At 40.0% G+C, this 22331-nt stretch overlaps 2 protein-coding genes across 2 annotated transcripts in view; both read left to right on the top strand.

Annotated features, from left to right (window-relative positions):
* Positions 1 to 6730: 6730 nt before the first annotated feature.
* Positions 6731 to 10788, top strand: lamtor3 (late endosomal/lysosomal adaptor, MAPK and MTOR activator 3). Its single transcript, XM_010782826.1, has 7 exons — positions 6731 to 6863; positions 7433 to 7462; positions 8335 to 8369; positions 8448 to 8506; positions 9600 to 9733; positions 9869 to 9932; positions 10535 to 10788. Exons 2-7 carry the CDS (start codon positions 7454 to 7456, stop codon positions 10606 to 10608), a joined length of 375 nt encoding a protein of 124 aa, XP_010781128.1. The 5' UTR covers positions 6731 to 6863; positions 7433 to 7453; the 3' UTR covers positions 10609 to 10788.
* Positions 10789 to 16433: 5645 nt separating this feature from the next.
* Positions 16434 to 22331, top strand: part of LOC104955667 (GMP synthase [glutamine-hydrolyzing]-like) — a 23904-nt gene continuing 18006 nt past the window's right edge. Inside the window, exon 1 of the mRNA XM_010783051.1 lies at positions 16434 to 16470. Within this exon, the coding sequence (XP_010781353.1) occupies positions 16434 to 16470 (37 nt within the window). The remainder of the gene's footprint in view (positions 16471 to 22331) is intronic.

Here is a 22331-nt window from a genome sequence, read left to right as displayed (position 1 = left end):
CTTCATTTCTGCTCAGACACTTTATGAGTCTTAAAAGTGTACCTATAGTTCTCGTTAAGGGGCCCGATTATGCTTTTTCTGGGAGTAATATTGTTTTGTGTGCATGTAAATGGTCTGCAAAGGCTAACATCCCAAAGTCTGTCTCCCTCACTCGCCTCCATTGGACGCATTTGTGACATCACTATGTAACAATCCCACTTCTATTGGCTAGCGCTCCAATACATTGTTAGGATAAGGGGCGGGACATTTCTATTAGAAGTTGACCAATCAAAACAGAGCCAACCAGCTGACCAATCAGAGCAGACTGGGCCTTAGCATGTAAACATGTCACAGTAAAGGCGCAAAATACAAATATCAACCTGAAGATGAGCATAGTAGGACCCCTTTAAGCGTCATATAAAAGGGGATGAGCAGCCCCAGTTTTACTCTACTGTACGATAAGAGTTTATATAATTCTGGATCCCTTCACTGTATTTTGAAATTGTGTTTTGAATCGGTACAAAAAGTGTACGAAATGTTACTATTTTTTAATATCCTTTGTTAATATTTGTACATGTCTTCTCAGCATCACGTGGGAAAGATACACCAAACTTTTGAATTTATATAGTTGCAAAACATGGGTTTAAGAGGTCTATTATTTCAAAAGGGTTCTGTGTTTATGTATATTTGGAAAAAGTTATAATGGAGGAAAACAGGTGATCAGCTTTTGAGTGAAACACCATTCAGAGGAACGTTCTTCCAAATGTTCCTCTGGTCAGTACCATGCTGTGTGTGCACGTCTTTTCCTCTATAGTCACTCTCTTTCTCAGAAGACACTCATTTTGTTTTGTCTTTTTCCAAAACACACTCTGAATTTGGAACATTTCAACACCTGTGTCCTCGGGTGGTTTCTGGGTGCACTGTTTATTTTACACGTCATCTTTTCTGAATATATTTCTACTTGGAGAAGCTTCACAAGCTGGGACTGAACATTGGTTTCTGTTTGCATCACAGTAAAAAAAAAAAAAAAGGTCTCATGCATAGACATTTCTATTATTGTCATACGCATCCTAAGCACTGGATATAAATGCTATGTTTTTGTTTTCTTTTAGTATTGACTAATGTGAAGTTGTTGTTTGATTTTCACCATGATAATTAGAACCGTCTATAGGAAGCCTCACACATGCCAGGCACCAGTAAAATTGCCATTTCTTTAGAAGCATTTCATTTATTGGCGCTGGTTTTGTTTCCGCAGCTCTGAAAGGGGTCACATTGCCTCTGGTCTCTTTCCTTCTTCTTTTTTAAAACCTCATGCTCTTGTCAGTTGTGACCTGCCGAAGCAGAACACAAGTTTCCTGGTCGATTTCATTTTGTGATGAGTATTGTATTTGAAATTCAATTGTGCGTTTTAACATTTCATTGTATTTATTAGCCAGCTTTGGCTCTAAAAAACGTGTCAGTACAACTTGGTGAGAAAGACAATCAAAAAAAATAAATAAATAAAAAGTAAAGACTTGAGATTTTCCTTACAAACCTGTCATCTCATCATTTCAAGCGTTTCAAAGACTAAGAGTTGCATATTTTGTTCGTGTGTGTGTGTGTGCTTGCATTCGTGTGTGTGTGTGTGTGTGTGTGTGTGCTTGCATGCGTGTGTGTGTGTGGGTGTGTGGAAACAGGAGTTACAGGTATAGTGCTGTGAATATTCATTTCCATTACTCGAAGAATAGTGCCCCTACTTTCCAGGCATCTAATATTTTCCAACACACGGCGTTTTGTTTCCAAAGTCTTTATATTTTGGTGGCCCATTACAGTAAATGTGGCCTATTGTTTGTGTGTGTTGTGTGTGTGTGTGTGTGTGTGTGTGTGNTCAGAGCAAATCCAAAAGAGATAAACAGAGCCATTACCTCTACACCAGGGGTCGGCAACCCCTGGCACGCGTGCCAGCATTGGCACGCGGCACCGTAACCAGTGGCACACTAGGAATAAGTGGAATAAGTGTGCAAAAATATTTAAATTGTATTTTCGGATCCTGATCGAGAACGCCGCCAGAGCGTGTCTCCCCGTTACCTGCAGAANCACAGTGCAGTCAGAATGTGTGGCGTTGCCTCACACACACACACACACACACACACACACACACACACACACACACACACACACACACACAACACACACAAACAATAGGCCACATTTACTGTAATGGGCTGTGTGTGTTGTGTGTGTGTGTGTGTGTGTGTGTGTGTGTGTGTGTGTGTGTGTGTGTGTGTGTGTGTGAGGCAACGCCACACATTCTGACTGCACTGTGGTGTATACGGCGCCGGTGCTCCATGCAGCCAATCCCAGCATTCAGAGAGAGAAACTCAGCCATATGCAGCCACATCATAAATCTAATTGTAATTCCCAAATCAACTGTAGCGTCACCCTGCGAGGGGCGCCGGCAAGTTTGTCACACGCTCCTTTGTGTGCACTTGTGTGTGTGCTTTTAGCTGGGAGGGGTGTTTGAAATCATACTTGGGCTATTGCCATGCTAATCTCGTTAAATAAGTCATCATAATTTACATTTCCTTTTTGCCTTTCTGAACATTTTGCTGTTCTGCAAGTTGACAGATTGTTTCTGTGTGTGCATGTAAAGCTTTCAGCACCTTAACCTAGGATAGCGGAGTTTATTACAGTGTAGTCATACTTTCTTTAAACATACACTCATATTTATATATACGGAATTAATTTATCCTAGGAGGAAGTTGACATAACCCACAATTTTCCATTCAGTTTACATGATTCCCCAGTTGTTAAGGCCAGATAGCACTGCTAAGGAGATACACCCAAAAAAAAAAAATTGGTATATAATTGTAAAAATGTATGTGCATGTGTTATGGGAGCTTGGTGGTGCTTCCTACATCTGAATACTACTCACAAACAAATAAATGAGAGGCTATTTTTTAGGGTAATTCAATTGATAAACATGTACTTATAATAGCATATCTTGTATTTTATGTTGTATCTCAAAAATATCATGAAAAAAGTAAAAGTTTAGTATGTCAAAACATATGAAAAGTTATAATGAAGTATGTCAAAAAGTTTCATTATTGTATGTCCCAATTATAATGAAAAATGTCATAGTGTAGTATGTTTAAAAAATTAGAAGAGTCAAAATATAAAACTGTCATAGTCATAGTACACCATGTAGAATATATCATGAAAAATGTTAGAATAGTATGTCGAAAAAAAATATCATGAGAGAAGTTATAGCATAAGATGTTAACAAATATTTAAAAAAAAAAAAAGTTCATGTGGAAAAAAGTAATATTTTGGCATGTCAAAAATATTACAAAAAGTAGTTGTATAGTATGTCGAAAAAAGTTGTGATAAAATATGTTGAAAAAAGTCTCCTTATTGTATGTCATAATATCATGTCAAAGGAATTTATGGTTTAGTGTGTTGGAAAAAATATACTACGTTAACAAATATCATGGACAAGTCATATTATAGTTATTTCAGAATCAGAATCAGGTTTTTTGCAAAGTATGTTAACACATCCAAGGAATGTGTCTTGGTGTCCATGGTGATAAACACAGTTAAAGAAGATTCAAAGTAAGAAAAAACAACCAATGTCAAAACTATCCTGAAATAAGTCATACTATAGTGTGTCGAAAAATATGAAAAAGGTCAAAGTATAGTCATAGTAGTGGGTGTTTCTCAATGTCGAGGCAGGCTGCTCCAGAGCCACTATTTCAAGCACACTACGTCATCGATTGCCGCCGAAGGACTGTTCCAATGTCCAGCATACTTGGAATTCTACAGAGCCCGGCGTACTTCGTACATACTTGTCAACCTTCCCGATTTTCGCGGGAGACTCCCGATTTCATTGCCCTCTCCCAGTTTCCTCCCGGGGTCATATTTCTCCCGCATTTCCGACATAATCAGATTTACTCAGTACTGTTTCCACTCGGACTTTAATACAGCTACACCATTGTTTGGTTTCCATGGTAGCACGTCTCTTTAGTAGCGCGCAACTGAGGGTGAGTGAAATATATCACAGAAAACAGAACAAGAATCGACAACTCTACCCTCTGCTCACTCCTTTCCTGTATTTAATACAAGACCAGCCCACACATATGCTCAGTCAAGGATGGTGCCACAGGCCGCAAGGCATTGCACTTACAACTACAATAAGCATGTTAATGTTAATCTTACAACTTTGGTGATCCAGTAGCACCCCCTCCACCCCGCGGTGGTTTTGAAATGCTCCCGATTTCTGAGGTCTTAAGGTTGGCAAGTATGACTTCGTAGCGAGTAATTTCGAGGCTGCACATGTTCAGACTCCGCGNTCTCGGACGATTGTACAGGATAGTAACATACGATCCCTATTAACGTCGTCTTACTCCTAAATACTACGTAAAGCCTAAATTGTGCACTGTTGGTCTGAACTAATGTCATCGCCTCACACACATCAGCCGGCTAACCGCAGGCTCCATTGAGTGAGTGACAGTGACATGAGTAGTTTACTCCCGTAATCATTATTCTAGAAATTGCAAGAAAACAAATACTATTCGAGCAAACATACCTCTTTAAATGACTGCCCGTGGACGTTATTGGTTCTTTGTCCTCTATTCCCCTATGTCCCACCCCTCTTCAATGACTCATCTTGAAATTATACAACTCGCCAACTCCACGGATATAAGACCGTAAAATCCGAAGAACTTTCTATGTTATTAACAAACTATCACCCTCTCCCGAATTGCATGCCTTCGTCTCAGCACCGTCGTAAGCTCAAAGGCGGCTAATGTATCCCGTGTGGTGTCTTAGAAGATCTCATTTGATGCTTGTTAGTAACCCTCCTGTTTTTAAAATTCACCCAGTCTACTATACCCGGTCAAATATGATCTCCCATCCTTTTAACCTACACACTCTCTATTGCAAGTCTGCGTGCTCCTGGATGAGGGACCTCCTCTGTTCTCTCCCTGAGTTTCTCTCATGTATCTTCCCTTTAACTGTGGGTCTTTCTCTGGAAGCCCTTCTCTACGCTGTGACAGTTAAAAGGCACAGAGTGTACGTGATGTCAATCACCTGATATTCTGTACATAAACCTGTCAGAAGTTACTGAGAACAAATTAACCTTTGTGATATTGGCTATTAAATAAACTTGGATTGAATTGATGATTGATTGGATCTGACTGCCGTGGAGATTTCTAGGACAATAACTTTATGTTAAAACAAAACCGAACCTTTTATTTGTGTAAAAACACAGATCTTATTCCAGGCGCCCTACGCAAAAAGCATTCAAGCAAAATGTTGATTTTGAGGTATGGGAACGGATAGAGCGCGCAACAACAAAAACTAATAAATAGGGGTTAGTCTTCAAAATGTCAAAAACTGTCAACACGTGTCGTCATAATCAGGGTCCGCAGAATTGTGGGTCTCAATAGTAGGCCACAGTGGTGACCCTGGTCATCGATGTAGTATCCTGCTGGTAGAAGTCTGGCTCGAAGAGGGCCTGGAAGTCCCCCAATGGCTAACCAGACAAAACAAAGATCATATCAAGAAAATCACACATAGGTACTAACAGAAATAAAGTATCCTCCTTTAGCGTAGCTTGGCGCAAGGTCCACTTAGCTGGCTTTCTACTGGCTTTTTACTCATTGTTGTTATTTATTGTTAGTGTCAACTCTTTGGAAATGCTCCTGATTAGGAAATGGACAGATGAGCATCACAGAAATGTCTCCTCTGGTAAACATCGGCCACCATGTACCAAACTGGTTTTACTTTCTGATTTGCAAAATGTAATCACATTATGGGGACTTTTTAATGGGACTTTTACATCAGACATTGTTTGTCATAGCAGGAAAAGCAAAGGGAAAGCTAAAAATTATTATTAATAAATGAATGATGGCTCTTCTCAGCTATTATTACATTGTGATGCATTACCAGTGCTTTACAAGTCCAAAAGCTATACAACATGTCTATTCAACCTAATTTTCCCTCCACATTAAATCTCTGGTCGAATTTACATCAATGTTATTTGACTTGAACAAAGTCTAATTCTGACATATGGAGAACTTGAGTGGTTTAATAGCACATTAGTTTTTATGATCAAACCTTTTGTTTTCTCAGAGAACTCACCTGTTTGTGCTTGCAATACGCAGCTGTCTCCCTCACAGTAGCGTGTTTCCAGAGCTCACAGCATGGGAAGTCCAGTCTCGTCCAATATTCTATTAATAGTGGGCTATTTTGGGATTTGGTCCCAGGAAAGTGACAACTGCTCAGCGCCTCTTTATTCTGTTTCTACAGGAGTTAAGGGTTACTTTATATACCTAAATAAACAAATAATGCAAACATATTTGCCATTTTAGTGGCATAAATTGCTGGAAAGGTACTGTATAACCATAACATTTTTACAAGACTAGGATTCAGTGGCTCTGCAAAGTATTACAAATCCATTAGATGGTTTGATTTTTTAAAGAATTATTTGTATAAGATTGTTAAAGCAATTAAACATATACATGAACAAAGTCTAAGCATTTTGATCATCTGGCCAGTTGGTCCATTAAATTCAGGCTCAAAGCAAACATATCCGGAATTATGTTTTTTGTTTATATAAATCCACGATTCCATAATCCATGATTTTGAAATAAATGTAATGAGAAAGTTGATAATAATTCATGCTGTTGCACACTCCGGTACAGTAGGTTGCGGAAGACACCTTTAATTAAAGCTGTTTTTAGTCCGCCATTAATACCGACAAAGAAGAAAGCAGCGCAGTGCGCAGTGCGCAGTTTGCGGTCACGTGTTACGCAACAGCGACTCTCCTCAACACTTCTTTCAGAGCCGGAAACAAAACAAGCTGTCATGTGATTAGTGGTAGTGCCTCTCGTGAAGAGTGTAAGGTTTGTGAACCCATTTCATGTTTTATATTGTATTTTGTGTAGTTTGTTATAGCATTTCAGATTAATTTTGCATGCAAAGGTCAACCTAACTATAGGTACTAGTTTAACTTTATTATTATAGGAACAAACCTAAGAGATAAATATCGGCTGATATCTTGCTAAGTAGCTAACATGTCAACCTAACCGAGGAGTTTGTTTCTTTCTAAAGTAAATTCATATGAACAGAAAGTGAAGCTAACGTTACTGTAATAGAGCCTATGTCTCCCAGTTTAGCTTATATTAACATACAATGAAGACAACGTTAATATAACAAAGCTTGTTTCTGCCTACAGTTGACGTATATTGACAGATAGTGAAGCTAACGCTACTCTAATTAAGCCTGAGTCTCCTAATTTAACTTATGAGACAGATAATTCTAATGGAGCCTTTATTCTTTATACAGTTAGCTTATATTTACAGACGGTAAAGCTAACATCACTGTAATGTAGTCTGTTTCTTCATACAGTTCGGTCAAATAAACAGACGCTGAAGCTAACTTTAACTCTAATGAAGCTTGTTTCTCCCCACAGCTGCCGACCGCTCTGCATATCATGGCTGATGTGAGTGTTTGTGCGTGTGCGCGTCTGTGTGTGCGTGTGTGTGTGTGTGTGTCCACTCCTCTCCCAGTTAGCTAGCCCCAGAATCTTTCTCTAGCACAGAGATGGACAAACCTAACAGAATGTTTTTTAATAGAGTTTTTTATCAAAACGAAATGTTGCATTTACTGTATATGATATAGCAACTTACAACTTGTTGGCAACATATAGTGCGCGAGGGCAAAATGTGACAACATATTGTAGCGTAAAATATGAGTGTGTGTAACATAATGTTAGCATGTAGCTCCACACTGTAGCACTCTGTTATGTTAACCAGAGCACAGTTTACAGCTGCAGGCTCTTCACTGTAATGAACATGCACACAACACAACATGGCTTTCAGATATTTCCCAATAAACTAATAGGAAAAGGAGCATAATACAAATATAAACACATCTAAAGAAAACACAAATCAATGACTTCTTGTTACTTTACAATAAAGATTTTTGCATGAAAAACACAAAGTATGATATTTGGTCATTAATTAAACTAGCCAATAGTTTAGAGAACAACTTCTTAGTCGATAAATTAACATAAACACATATATTTTTCTTTAATTTGACACATTTTGAGTTATTTTTTCATTTAATTTAGATTTTTCTGCATTGTGTACATTTTAAGTTTAATACTTAAACAACATTTTGCTGATAATAATGTTAATTATACTTAATTAACATTTCCAATGCAGGACTTTCAATGATAACAGAATATTCTAACAGTGTGGTATTAATACTTTTGCTTACGTAAAGGATCTTTGACTGTGTCACACTGACAGGCAGCTTGTTGTTATCAAGTGTCTAACTTGTTGTTTTCCATCCAACACATGTTTCTTACAGGATTTGAAGAGATACCTGTACAAACAGCTGCAAAGGTGTGTATAACCAATGCCCAGCTTTAAGGCTGTATTGTGTAGGGTCATGTGTAACATCTTCTCTGTGTTTTCCTTCAGTGTGGAAGGTCTGCATGCTGTGGTGGTGACAGACAGGGATGGAGTCCCAGTTATTAAAGGTAAGAAACCTTTCTGAACCTTTCCACTCTCATCATTGAGTGTACTCTTTTTCCTCTCCTCTAATTTTCCCCACTGCAAACCGCAGTAAAGGATAACCTCAATTATCCATGATATTGTGGTTTTGCTCCAGAGAACTCTCCCTTTCTAAAAGATTTGCTTTCTGTTTCTTTTATTTCCTGTGTGAGCCATTTTCAGAACAGCATCCAGTACTACTTCTGACTTCCTCTGTCTGCTGGCAGCTTCTTGCTATGGTCCTAGTTATGTAAATGTTCCATAAACACTCGATGACCAATGGCCTGGTGAAAGTGCAACACTCATGTGATATTTGGCATGTATATACTCTCCTTAGTGTTATCTGTTATTAGTTGGAATATAGAATATTGGTTTCCTAACTAACAATCCTACAGTCTACACCAGCCTTTACCTAGAAAGCTGCTGGTCAATGTGTCCAGGAACATGTTGTTGTCCCGGACAGATCAGAGGAATTCAAAATGAAAACAATTGATAGGAAGGCTATAAAAAGAATGACATCATTAAGGCATGTGGATTTATATTTCGCTGAACAGTAGGCTATTTCAGATAAAACGGAGCGCCCTCAATGGCAGAATTGCAGCATGCAAAAAAATTAATATAAACTGTGCAAGCCTAAAAATTATTTCCTCCAGCCCTAGCCTACATATTCTCATATAAAATAAAACAGAATAAACCCTTTTCATTAAAGAAAGAAAATACATATAGGCCTGTCTGACCCATTACACTTATTAATTAAGACGTGCTTCTGTCCACTTGAAGTAAAGCGCTGTTTCTAATATACAATATAACTCTTCTGTGTTAAGTCGCATGGTGTAGATTTTATATTATGTTCTAAAACATTAAGCTACATACAGTACCTTCCTGATGTCGTTCTTTATACAGCCTTCCTATCAATTTGTTGAATGGATCAGGCGGATTCAGCAGGGGACTGTCAGCGTTGTGTCGGGAGTGTGTTTGACTTAAAGTGAGTTGTAGGTTAGATCAGCAGTCTGGGAGAGCAGCAGTTGCCTGTCTGGCTGCTTGGTTGTTGTTTGTAACATAGCCTCTGTGTCCTTGCAGTTGCCAATGACAACGCCCCGGTGCACGCTCTGAGGCCGGGCTTCCTGTCCACCTTCGCTCTGGCCACAGACCAGGGCAGCAAGCTGGGCCTGTCCAAGAACAAGAGCATCATCTGCTACTACAACACCTACCAGGTGCCTGCTCTGTCTGCACCCTGCACACCAGCAGCTCACACACCTTTGTTTTCATGATGCTTTATTTGCTGACACACACTGTACATCCTGCACTGACACCCCAAGCCTAACTTGTGTTTCCTCTGTGTTGATCAGATTGTGCAGTTCAACAGGTTACCGCTGGTCATCAGCTTCATCGCCGCCAGCAACGCCAACACAGGTACAAAGTCTTCAAAGGATCAGTCAAGAATAATCAAGCACAGATATGATCAATGATCAGGGATCTTTTCCAACAAGTTCATCCAACATTCAGATTGTTTAAGCTCTGCAACTGAAGAAACCTTGTAAATCTTCCATTTACAATCACTTTTTCTGACAATCCAGGAAAAGAATGGGATAGCAACATGTTGTAAACAATGATGAACATAGAACACACAACGGGATCATTTAAGTCAGCATGTGTCAGCCTTTTTAAAGTGATCAGATTAAGAATCATAATACTTTTTTTTCATTTTTAGATAACTTTTTGACCAGTGTAGTATTATTATATTCTTAAAGGAACCGCATTCCAGATTCGTACTTGCGTCCACCACAGCATGGACTGAGCTGAAGACTTAAAATATAAAATGTATACACCATTACACACCAAATCAAATTCCTTGTATGTGCCAGCCTGCCTGGCAATAAACCTTATTCAGATTGATAAGATAATACATTCTGTTCATCACACTTGGCTGCTTCTTGAGCCTCACCAGGAGGAACAAACAGTCACAAATACATGTATGCTTAAATCTGAAGTAAGCACGTGCATTGTGTCCTCAGGTCTCATCATGAGTCTGGAGAAGGAGTTGGCTCCCCTCATAGAGGAGCTGAGGCAGGTGGTGGAGGTCACATAAACAGACCTCCTCTTCATCACTTCACTCCATGATGGAACTGTTCACTTCTCCTTCTGTTGACTAACTTCGGCCTTACCTGTAGACTCTTTCTTCTTCTGATCAGCTTTTTAGACACAACCATATTTATATGTCCAATCAATGTCAGCAAAACCCAATAAATGTTTACTGTTAACAACTTCAGTCGTCTTTTGTATCGCTAATTTTGTCATGTACAAACACACATTGATAACCCCTGTATTTGTTAGATAAGGTCCGTTTCTCCGTACAGATTCATTTTCCATGTGAGGACCTTCAAACCTTCACACTTGGTTTCTCTCATGTTGTCGTCCTCATGCTTCACACTATGAAGTTTAATATGGAAACGTTACATTGTATGGAAATTATTCATAAATTAGAATAAACAGGAAGAGCTAGAAATGTCAATTCTATTCCTGTTTTATTGTCTTTCATTGCAAAATAAGGAACATTTATTTCTATATTTATTTAACAGTCAGTGTAAACTTCTGTCTACATCTTCGCTCTTGTTTTCTACATACCCTACCTAATAACATTGCAATTTGTTTTTAATCCTAATACATAAATGCCTCTGCATTCAATTACGACTGGTTGTGATGGAAGCAATGGAGACGAAACTCAGAGCAGGAACTTTGGTGGCAAACTGACGGTTTGTTTGGAGCTTTAGCCGGAGAATTCACAAGACGTGATGTGCCACGAATTGACACAGTAGAATGCCAAACCAATTCTGAAGAACTCTACCCCAGACCCATGTGTTTAGCTAGTTCAGAGAGAAGAATCAGCATTGTGCATAACAAGACAGAACCATAACACCTCTATCAGCTGACGCCAACAGGCAGGAGCAGGGAGACAACACTGAGAGCACAGGAGCAGTACAGACTGATAAACTGGGTCAAAGCAAGGTGTGGGCCTAGGAAAACATTTCCCCAACATTGGTTTTAGTCATAACTTGGTTGATAACGAGCTCTGAAAGCAGAAGTTTAGGGGAAATAATTGGAATCAGACTTCAAGTATTTTTAACAATTTATTTAAAAAATGAGTGTACCCCTGTAAAGTGTATACTTTGGGCATCATCACTGCCTAGTGGCAAAGAAGAAATCCCCCCTCACATCCCCCTTCACTCCCATTGCTCCCCGGGCGTTGTACACTAGCTGCCCACTGCGAAGGGTTCAATGCAGAGGCCACATGTCACTGTGTGCTGTGTGCTCTGCATGTGTGACCATTAAAGAGGGTTTCATCCCTTCCATTCTCTTTTCTAAATGTCTTTCCTGCTGCATCAACTTTTCTTTTGACGTTAGACATTTTGGTTCTGTTTATACTCTTTATGATTACATGACTTGACTTAAGAAGAAACTGCAACATTTTAAGAGATTTCAGTGAGCCGGTAACACAATCAAGATTCACTGTGCGACATGTAGCTTGTTCGTGTAAAGCGGAATATAATTGTTTGATTATTGTTTGGCACTTCTGTGTAACAGTGATCAGCTGTAGCTGTTCCTCACCACTGGGAACCAAAATAGTGGTGCAGTGATGACGTAGGCCAACCCAGACGTCAGCATCACAAGTGCTCTATCCACAGAAAGTAATGGGACTCCATGTGGTTTGGGAATATTGCAGGAAATAAGCTCTGTGGCAAACACACATTCATGATACCTACAGGTTTTTGTATTTACTGACATATGTTATGTGTAGGCATCTAACCAAAAACCACATTCAATTAAGGAAGTACTGAGAGATGGTCTTATGGATTCATGCTAGCAATATCTTTGAGGTCCCGAGGGTCATAGAAGCCAACAGCACGCTGGTGACTGAGCCACATCCAGGCCAGCCTTAGGCCCCGGCCCCACGAGGACGCATACGGCTAAACGCATAGGATTAACGCAAACGCAAAAAAGCTTCAGTCCACGCGCAATATTTACCGGATAGTGTCTGTCCACACGAGACAGCTCCGTTTAGCTCCAACCGCTGGAGAAGCTGCAGTACATATGCATGAGCCTGTACGTGGCGCTGTAACTTCCTCCACAAAAGCAGCGAAGAAGCATGGTTGTCATGGTTGCCCTTCTGTTTATTCTCCGCGGTGGGAGCCGGGCAGAGTTTTTCGCCAGTCAACGTGTATTAAAGTTTTAATCTTCCGGACAAAATTATAAAAGTGCCGGTCAAAGGTCTTCTTTGTTATTTATTGAGCTTTAAAACAAATGAATAACGACTCTATATAATATAATAATAAAATACACGGAGCCTCTCTTTTTCCTCCCTCTCTTCTGACAGCGTCAGTGTCTGTCTCATGCAGCAGCTGATCCAGTAATGAGTGACCCGACAGTAAAAAAAAAAATATTTATAACTAGTTTAGGTAGTTCGAGAGGTAATTAGGGCGCACACACGGAGCCGTTGGACCCCCCAGAGCGTTGCGTATGCTGTTCTATCCACCTTGGGACCCGTTATCGTTTCCGCAGTTGTTTACTGTCATATTCGGTCGTCCTCGTGTGGCCAAACGGCCTATATGACACTAAACAGTAACGCAAACAACCGTTTTCATCCTCGTGGTGCGGGGCCTTAATGTGATCCTACACTTCTTGGGATGCTCAAACCTTCCACATGTTAACGGGGCTCTCCTTGTTCCTTCCTTCATCTCCTGGCTCTTTGCTGACAGCTGTCACCGACCTTTGATTATCTGTGACTGAAACAGAGGAATACATTGCATTACATTTAGCTTCTATCCAAAAGCACACTTACAATAAGTGCAATCAACAGTGAATATATACGAGCTATCAATAACACAAAAGATAATCGTTTTTTGGCTAAGGTTTCAAGCGCCAGATGACCAATGCAAATGATCCCAGCCCCTGGCAAGCCTAACAGTTGGAAGCCAAGTCAACATTAAAGTGCTTCTGCCACCTCAAGAACACTTCTAAGTGTAAATGTAATGTACTACATAAGATAAAGTGGTGTTTTAACAACGGAAGAACAGTGGTTGACTAATTTTATCACTGCTTATCACTGTAATAATCAACTTTCTGCTTAACCTGTCCTGTCTTCTCTACTAAAGTCTGGACCCTCTAATAAGTTCTTTAGCTGGTTTCCTCTCCCTTTGCTACCACGATGATCTGGATTGAAAGGCAATAGACTCTTCAATCAGTTTGAGTTGCACTTCCTGCCAAAGTAACATAATTCATTCTGAACAAGACTCACCAGTTTCCACCTGAGGATCTTGATCCACTCATCTCTGCCTCCACTCCCCGTCTTTGCACAGAGATAACAAAATATCCTTTCAGGGAAAAACTGAAGCTGTGGAGACAAAGAGAAGAGGACGAGCATTACATTGGAATCATCTGGTTTTTAACCCAAGGTACTTTAATCTCATCTCTTGAGTCAGATTCATTAGCCTTGGTTAGGTTCTAGAGAAAATGTTCTTAAGAATCAAAGTATAGGTTCCCTACAAAATGGTTTTACTCGATTTTTTCTTCCTTGTTTTTAAACCCTTGAGCCTCAGCAGTCACTCATGGCCAAAAGTAAATTAGGGCTAACATGTGAAGTTGTAACATAACCCTGTATCCCGCAGTTTAGAATCGATAAACTAAAGCAGCAGTTGGATGTGTGTGAAAGGTGGTAACCTCTGCAAATCCACAGCTACCCTTTAGTTACCTGTGCACCTCTCCCCTCCCTCCTCCCCATTCTTCTCTTATTGAAACTACTTCCCCTTTTTTCTAAATCAAATTATGTTGCTGTCATGGGGAAAGTTGCCTCAGAGAGCCTTGCTGTCAGCCATTTCTTCATAGTGTGGCTGTCATCTGAAATGATGCCTATATTTTTATCTCTTTAGTAAAATTGCATTTTTCGTTCACTTTTTATATCTTTTGTACAGTTTTTTTATTCCAGTTCTTCAACCCTTAAATCATTTTTTCATTAAAACATGTAGGCCTATTTCCATTTGAGAGTGGAATTGCAGGAGGGAGGAAGGCACCCTTATTGACTACACGCTACCACTCAACAAGTGCTTATACTTCACGACCATTGCTTCAAATGTTACCACCATAACATCTTTTTACCTTAGGCCCCGGCCCTACGAGGACGAACGGTCGTTTGCGTTACTGATTTAGTGTCCTATAGAACCCGTTTCGGCCACACAAGACGATCGGAATCTGACAGTAAAACAACTCGGGAAACCGAATAACGTTNCACGCTCGCTCACTGTCGCTCTACCATCCACAAACACATGCACAAGCCACACCCCTCTCTCTCTATCTCTCTCTCTTAAAGGGACAGCGATCTCATCTCACTCTTGAGATGAGATCGCTGTCCCTTTAAGAGAGAGAGATAGAGAGAGAGGGGTGTGGCTTGTGCATGTGTTTGTGGATGGTAGAGCGACAGTGAGCGAGCGTGTGTATGTTTCTGGAAGTGAAACGGGCAGCAGAAAAACAGAGGTCTGTGATGTATTTTGTGAAACAGAAGAACAGCTAAATAAATGCAACGCCTCCCAAGAAGAGCTCGCCTCTCTCCAGTCATTTAAGCTAAAGTGGGTTATTGAACCTGAAGCTTGTTGCTTCTGCCCTCCTCGACTACGGTCTGGGAGCCGACAGGAAAATGCAACACACAGATGGCCATTCCGCCCCTTTGAAGCATATTATTTTGATGAGAGATGAGCAGATCGCCACTGGGCTTTCAACTAAATACACAGCCACGCAAAAACTGCGGCATTTGTACAGCTCCTTTTGGGTACTGCAATTAGTGAAGTGCTTTCCTCCGTGGTGAAACGATCAGCACTGCACCACGGAGGAAAGCGGCAGAAAGTCACCTGGAGATAAAGAGAGCGGGGCTGCGTTGCGTGCATGGCTTCCTTCTGCAGGTAACGGGGAGACGCGCTCTGGCGGCGGTCTCGTTAAGGATCCGAAAATACAATTTAAATATTTTGCACACTTATTCCACTTATTCCTAGTGTGCCACTGGTTACGGTGCCGCGTGCCAATGCCGGCACGCGTGCCAGGGGTTGCCGACCCCTGGTGTAGAGGCATAAAAATCAGTGGGGAGACAACACATCCCTGGGGGACGCCAGTACTGATGGTGCTTGATGTGTTTTTTACCCCAGACTTACAATGCTGCTTCCGGTCTGTTGGAAGCTAGGGATCCACTGATCCATGGTGTAAAGTAATCTATCTATATTTTCGGCTTTTCTATGATGTCATGTTGGCCAACAGCAGTCTCCTAAAGAGTCAGGGCCACAGATGTCAGGGAGACAGGCTTTAGTTCCTGAATCCTTTGATCTTGTGGACAGGTATGATGTGTTTAATGGTTACTTTCCAACTTTTCAGAGTAGCACAGCGTAATTAGCTTTTAATTTCCACTCTGACCTTCTTTGTCAGTGCAATTCTGGCCTGGCTTACAGGAATTATTGTATAGAACTCATTCTTGGCATAATGTAGTTGCCTGAGTTGTGGTTTATGCAAAGAGTTACACGCAAATCTTGTATTTTTGAAATGTTGAAAGGAAATGCTTTTATTTTGAAGTGCAAGGAAGTATCCTGCTCTTTGTTTTTCCGATTAATTAATGTATGAAATGAAACGAGATGTTGAGTGCATGTTTCCCCGTCTACTACCGTTCTTGTTGTAAACTGCTGCAATAATAAACAGTGAAATGTTCAGTTTGGACCCGCTTTGTTCTATTGGAAGCTTCCACTACACAACATGTGTGTTGTCACAGTGTCACAGAGTTGTAGGTCCGTAGCCGCAGCCTTGAATTAGCAATGAAAGCAGCAGCTGTAGTCTCTCCTCACAGTGTTGACCACAGGCGGAGCAGCTTCTGTGTTGGGGGAGAACATGGACCAGTGGTCCGAGAATGCCAAAGCTGCATGGGGTACGAGGCGAGAGGAATCCTAATATATAGTGTAGCGGTGATCCAATGCTTCTGTGTTTTGGAGGTTTGCGTCTGAGTTAAAGTCCCAAAACAATGAGCATATATATGTTATGTATATATATGTTAGGTTATCTATTGTATTTATATATGTTATCCTTCATCATCTATTTGGAGTCATGTTTCTGTCCACCTGATGTAGGTTTGTTCTTGATTCACTCTCCTAAATGCTCCACTGTGTTCACTGGCTTGTTTCTTACTCTCTGTCTGCTGTTGTGGTGGGTTGTGAGTGTATAATGGTTTTTTCAGGTTTTTTTTAACCAAATTACTTTTGTACTGAAAACAGCTTAACTGGCGTGTCTGGAAAAAAAGTTTGATGAAAACCGTGAGAATGAACCAGAACAGTAAAACCATGAAGTCAAAAAAATGAGCTAAAAGACGCTGAATGATGCTTATCAATCAGGATGTGATTCTCACTACAAACAACATCTTTACCAAACACATATAATCCATTGCTGTCTTAAAAATATGCAGTATGGCAGCTTTACTCAGCTACCAGGAGTTGAATAAGTAAAACATTCAGAAGAAACTCTCTGAAATGGAACTTAGAAGTTAGCCCTGCCTCTTTCCATATAGGACTTTTTGGTCTGTAATTTGTGTTTCCAAAGAAAAGTGTTCAGGGAGTAATCATTATTTATTTCTAGGCAGAAACGCCAATGGAGAGATTTTAAAATGGCTTTTTAATGCTTTGCGCCTCTCAGAATGATATTCACCTTTGTGTTGCAGGTGGAACTGTTTTCCGTCATAAGGCATGAGGTCAGAGGTCAGGTGCTCTGGGGATTTTTCACCACTACCATTTCCTTTAACACTTTGACCGTTTGCCCTGGCTGTAAATTAAAATCCTCTAGCTGCGTGGCCCTGTGAGACTGATGTTAATGCAGGGTCAATCTCATCTACAGTCCCAACCAAAGCCTTTCCTCCATTCTGATTTGTCAACATGTTTTACTCCCTCTCCTCTTTTTGTATGTTTTTATACATTTGTTAAGCATAAATTGTTTGTGCTGGTTCCTTCAGTTACAGGAAAATACTGTCGTAAAAAAATAGAATTCTTGGATTGCTTAATTAACATTAAAACATGGTTTCGTGGTTATCTCACAATGATACTTTGATGTTACGTGTTACATAAAATATCAATGTTTATTTATATAGCCCAATATCACAAATGTTACATTTGTCTTAGTGGACTTCACGGTGTGTACAGAATATCAGTATGACAATACAACACCCTCTGTCCTTAGAGGCTTAGACCCTCACATCCTACAAGGAAAAACTTCCAGAGAAAACCCCACAGTTTAAAGGGGAACATGGGAGAAACCTCAGGGAGAGCAACAGAGGAGGGATCCCTCTCCCAGGACGGACATACGTGCAATAGATGCCGTGTGTAAATTGAAAAGATAATACATTTACAACATAGGTAGTCCAAATGTTTGGAAATGCATGTGTGCACAATAGGAAGATGAATCCACGAGGATGTCAGCAATCTTGTGGGAGCCATCAGGGAAGTAATATGGTGAGAGTCTGGCAGGACCGCAGAGACAGGTTCAGCCACGACTGGAAGTCCAGGACTCAGATCCAGTGCTCAGGATAGAGGATCCAGAACACACGACCACAGCAACAGGATTAGTTAGGATCCCGGCGTATATATGGACAGACCTCATTAAATATTCTGAGCTGAACTCCTCCTCAGCCTCTATAATATTTAATGAGGTCTGTTTTATACGTGGCATTCTCATTCAGGGCTGAAACTCTCTTTTACTTGATCTTGAAATACAATATATTAACAGCCAGGATAAAGAAAGCCTTAATCTATAATCCTCATGTTGTTTCCATATATCTCCTTACATGGTATTCCACAAAAGCTGCATATATAAATATATGACACATAAAACAATGCTATGGATGGCAATAGCCAGAGAGGCCTAAGGGCACAAAGAAGCAGTTGGACCGCCATTAGCCCTGTGCTTTTCCTGTGTTCTTTCAAGGCTGGGGGTCAACATACCACTACATCTAGATCAGTAAGTCAAACCTGGGCTGGATTTTCCATGTTTCTATGGAAACAGATAGGTTTTTATTAATAATATGTTTAACCAACTATCTTTTCTGGTGGAATCATTTGATCATGATTCAGTCAAAATGCAAACAAGTGTTTTCTTTTACAATTATCACCCATATGAATTTACATTTGAATACAACTGAACTGCATTCTCACTTCTGTTTGAGAGAAGCTTATTTTGTCATAGCTGTTTTTCTTGTAATGTAAGGCGGATAACTATTTGGTTAGAAAAAACTGATGGTTTTGCTCTAAAAAGAAAGTGTGTTTGCTGCATGATTAAGTAATTATTAAGTAATTAGGTAATAAGTAATAAAGCTACCTTTTGATTTCACACACTTGAACAGCAGTCTCCTGGATGAAGGTTCTGTTTGTTTGTTTGTTTGTTTGTTTGTTTGTTTGTTTGTTTGTTTGTTTGACCCACCCGTCCTCCTCCATACCCGCATTGTGATTCAAATGTTCCTGATTCATCCAAGACCAATGTGGTTAAGGAGAAATTCCATTCGGCTCAAAACCAAATTCTTTCTGCATTTTGCATTGGGATATCATTTCATATGTCCAAGTTATACACAATTCTAAGCAAATATGCCACAACATTACAGGCCTCAGGATTTGAATTCTGAAATGTCCATTAGAATAAGCTTATTTTGTCCAGAGAAAAAAAACTGAACTACTCCATGGCTTAACAAAAGCAAAGCCTTCAGTGCTTAAGAAAATATAATCGAATCAAATCATGACCTACATTTTGAAAGTCCAATGGAAATGGGATTTGGAGAATCTCCAACACTGTCAAACATGCATCATCACTGCTATGGCCTTTTATGGGCAATAGTGTTTCATTAACTCAGATGGTGTTTTCCTTTTCAAATAATTAAAACCTATAAGGACCATAATGTTTTGGCAGTCATTTAGTTTTAGTACCAGCTTCTTGATGATTATAGTTATTCCTTGGGGGGGATCTATAACTAACCACAGTATTGACTTCACTGTCTTCCATCTTAAACTGATCAGCCTGCCAGTAAGGCTGGGTTTTTACTCTAATTATAAAATCAAAGGTCAGAAATTCAGACCAACCAGACACATAGAAGAGTGTAGCTGTTTTAGATATTCCACAGAAAAAAAGATTGAGTTTTGGCGGACTCCAGTTGTGGAGAGATCTATAAAAACGTATGGTGTGTGCTCTCGTACTTTATTTATTTTCTGGCAAAGGGCCAGAGCAGGTAAATATGTTGTAGTGCTGTGAGCACACACTCAAAGCATTTAGCCTCTTCTCTATTGTAGGTTTCTCCTGCAGTATTTGCATGTCTCCTCTGCCCGGAAGTGCTCAAATAGCGGGCTGTGAACAGGATTTGACATTATGTTATGGGTAAACAGTTTAGACTGCTGTTCCCCATCTGTTCAGACACAGAAATGCTATTTCCGCTCCTCAGCTTTATTGCGTTAACATGTTCTCTGTTGAATCCTTCTGTAAAACAGGACTGATTCTCCTTCTTCTCCCCTTTATGTTTAGTCTTTCTTTAAGAACATGTAGAAAAATAACCAAACAGTGTTCTTTAATTGTCTTTGTCTTTAATTGTGTAACTAAACTAAACTCAATTTAGTGTTTTGTTATGTTAAGAGGGGCATGTGTTTGGAGACTCCACACTTGACTAGTGTCTACTCCTCCATTCATGTCTTATGTCTGTCTTTACAGCAGAAATCAAATTAGTCTCATCTCTTCTAAAAACAAGTAAACATGAATCCAGATTTATGAAACGAAATATCGGTATACTTGAGTCATGGACTAAGGCCCCAGCCACACGAGAACGATAACTGTCGTATCCGCTACAGTTCTCTATAAGATAGACGGTTCGGCCACACGAGGCCGACATGGAAACGCAGAAAATGATAACGATAACGGGTCCCAAGGTAGGTAGATCTGCAAACGAAACGCTCCGGGGAGCAAACGGCTCCGTGTCTACGCCTTATACGATAATTTCCTGATAACGTTGAAGCAATAGCCCCGCCTCTCCCCACCTCTCCTGCTCAGAGATCAGCTGCTGGGCTGTCAGAAGAGGGGGACGAAAAGAGAGGCTCCGTTTTTTATTCTTATATAGAGTTGTTATCAATTTGTTTTAAAGCTCAATAAATAACAAAGAAGACCTTTGACCGGCACTTTTCTAATTTTGTCCGGAAGATTGAAACTTTAACGGCCGGCGAAAAAAAATCTAACTGAAACTCACTTCCTGTCTGTGTGTTTTCCCGCCTCTTTTGATGGTCTGCCGTGGCCTTTAGTTTTGACCCATCAGTCAGCTGCCCTCCTGTCCACCTCCACCTCCTCCCATCATCTGATGACTGAAGTCTCTTATTTGACCTTTCCTTGCTCTTCGATTCTTTTACTGCAAAAACTGAAACGTTGACTTTAATGAAATGTATTATGTCAACAGATTTCAAATAACTGTATTAGATTAGTTGAAAGCCATAATATTAAGTTTAAATGCAAAATATTAGGTTCAACCTAATATTATTGCTTTTTTAATTAAACGTCAATGTTTCAGTTTTTTCAACTGGACGTCGTTATGGAGCGCCCTAAAGCTTTTGTTTCTGCTTGGGCAGCCAAAGAGTGACCTATGAGCGGCCATGAGCAAGGAAGCACAAGCACATCCTTCATGGAAGTCTATTACAGCCGTCACGCCCCCTATTGTGCAGTTACTGATTGGGCGCTAAAGCTCATCAGATACATCTCCACATCACTGCAGTTTCAATTGCAGTCAAGAGAGATAACACATTAAGTGTGCATCACTCCCAAGTGTGTCAGTACTGTTATAAGACATAATCTACTGGTAGGAAAGGTCCTGTGCCTAAGCTGGACACACAGTATAATAATAGATACGGAGGGCAGGTGTGTGTTGAACAGGTAACGTGCCAAGGAGAAATTGTTCTTGTGATTGCAATTGAAAAGGCTTTGGTCGCACTGTTTGGTCACTGTTCAATCCTTGTTGAAAACACAGATATATGATGACATCAACCGGAAAAGAAGGATTCATTGAAAATGCTCTTTACATTAATCCATTACAAAAATAAAAATGTGAGTACACTGCTTGAGTTAATGAACTAGTTACATCTCTGTGTTTATGGTGTACCAACAAACCTGTCGTGCTCATAGAGCAAAGTCTTTTTTTGTCAAGTGAATGCAGGATTCCTTTTCTACTACCACTTAAAATACATGCTTTCATGATAGGGGCTATCCCCATTTAGCATCTTCTTCTCCATATTTCAATGGATATTCGTTGTATTTTTTAATTCTCAAACATTTATTTTCTTGCTGTTTTTGTTTATATTAAATGAATAATTATTTCTTGCAATTATTCTAGTTGAATTCCAGTAATTTGTTATGCTTTTATTTTGAAGGCAGCTTTAGGGCACAGGGTGATTTGGACACCTGGTGATATGCATATGTAGGAGACAGGTGGAAGTGGGATAGCGCACCAGTACAGGCATGTTTTTACCACCTAAAGGCTGGCTGCAGGACAACAAAAGAAACCATAGTTAATTGTACTTTTGTTGGAATTGGATAATAGAAATAAACGTTCAAAAGGCGTTTTTGCCTGGACTTGGATCTTTCCCTCCGTAAGATTCTCTGGTGCCTCAGCGGCAGTTATATTTTTGGAGTTACATTACATTGCATTTAGCTGACACTTTTATCCAAAGCGAGGCGAAGACAAAAGAAGTCTTTCAGAACATAAAACGAAACCAGCGTGCGTGAAAAATCATT

The sequence above is a fragment of the Notothenia coriiceps genome, unplaced genomic scaffold, assembly GCF_000735185.1.
Source record: "Notothenia coriiceps isolate Sejong01 unplaced genomic scaffold, NC01 NC01_scaffold00024668, whole genome shotgun sequence".
NCBI classification, from domain to species: domain Eukaryota; kingdom Metazoa; phylum Chordata; class Actinopteri; order Perciformes; family Nototheniidae; genus Notothenia; species Notothenia coriiceps.
This window is presented reverse-complemented; position numbering and strand designations above follow the sequence as displayed.

What these genes read in the sequence shown, in the direction of transcription:
- lamtor3 (XM_010782826.1), top strand. An exon ending in TGGAGTCCCAGTTATTAAAG is followed by an intron (nt 8,507 to 9,599) that starts GTAAGAAACCTT and finishes GTGTCCTTGCAG; the next exon opens with TTGCCAATGACAACGCCCCG. An exon ending in CGCCAGCAACGCCAACACAG is followed by an intron (nt 9,933 to 10,534) that starts GTACAAAGTCTT and finishes TTGTGTCCTCAG; the next exon opens with GTCTCATCATGAGTCTGGAG.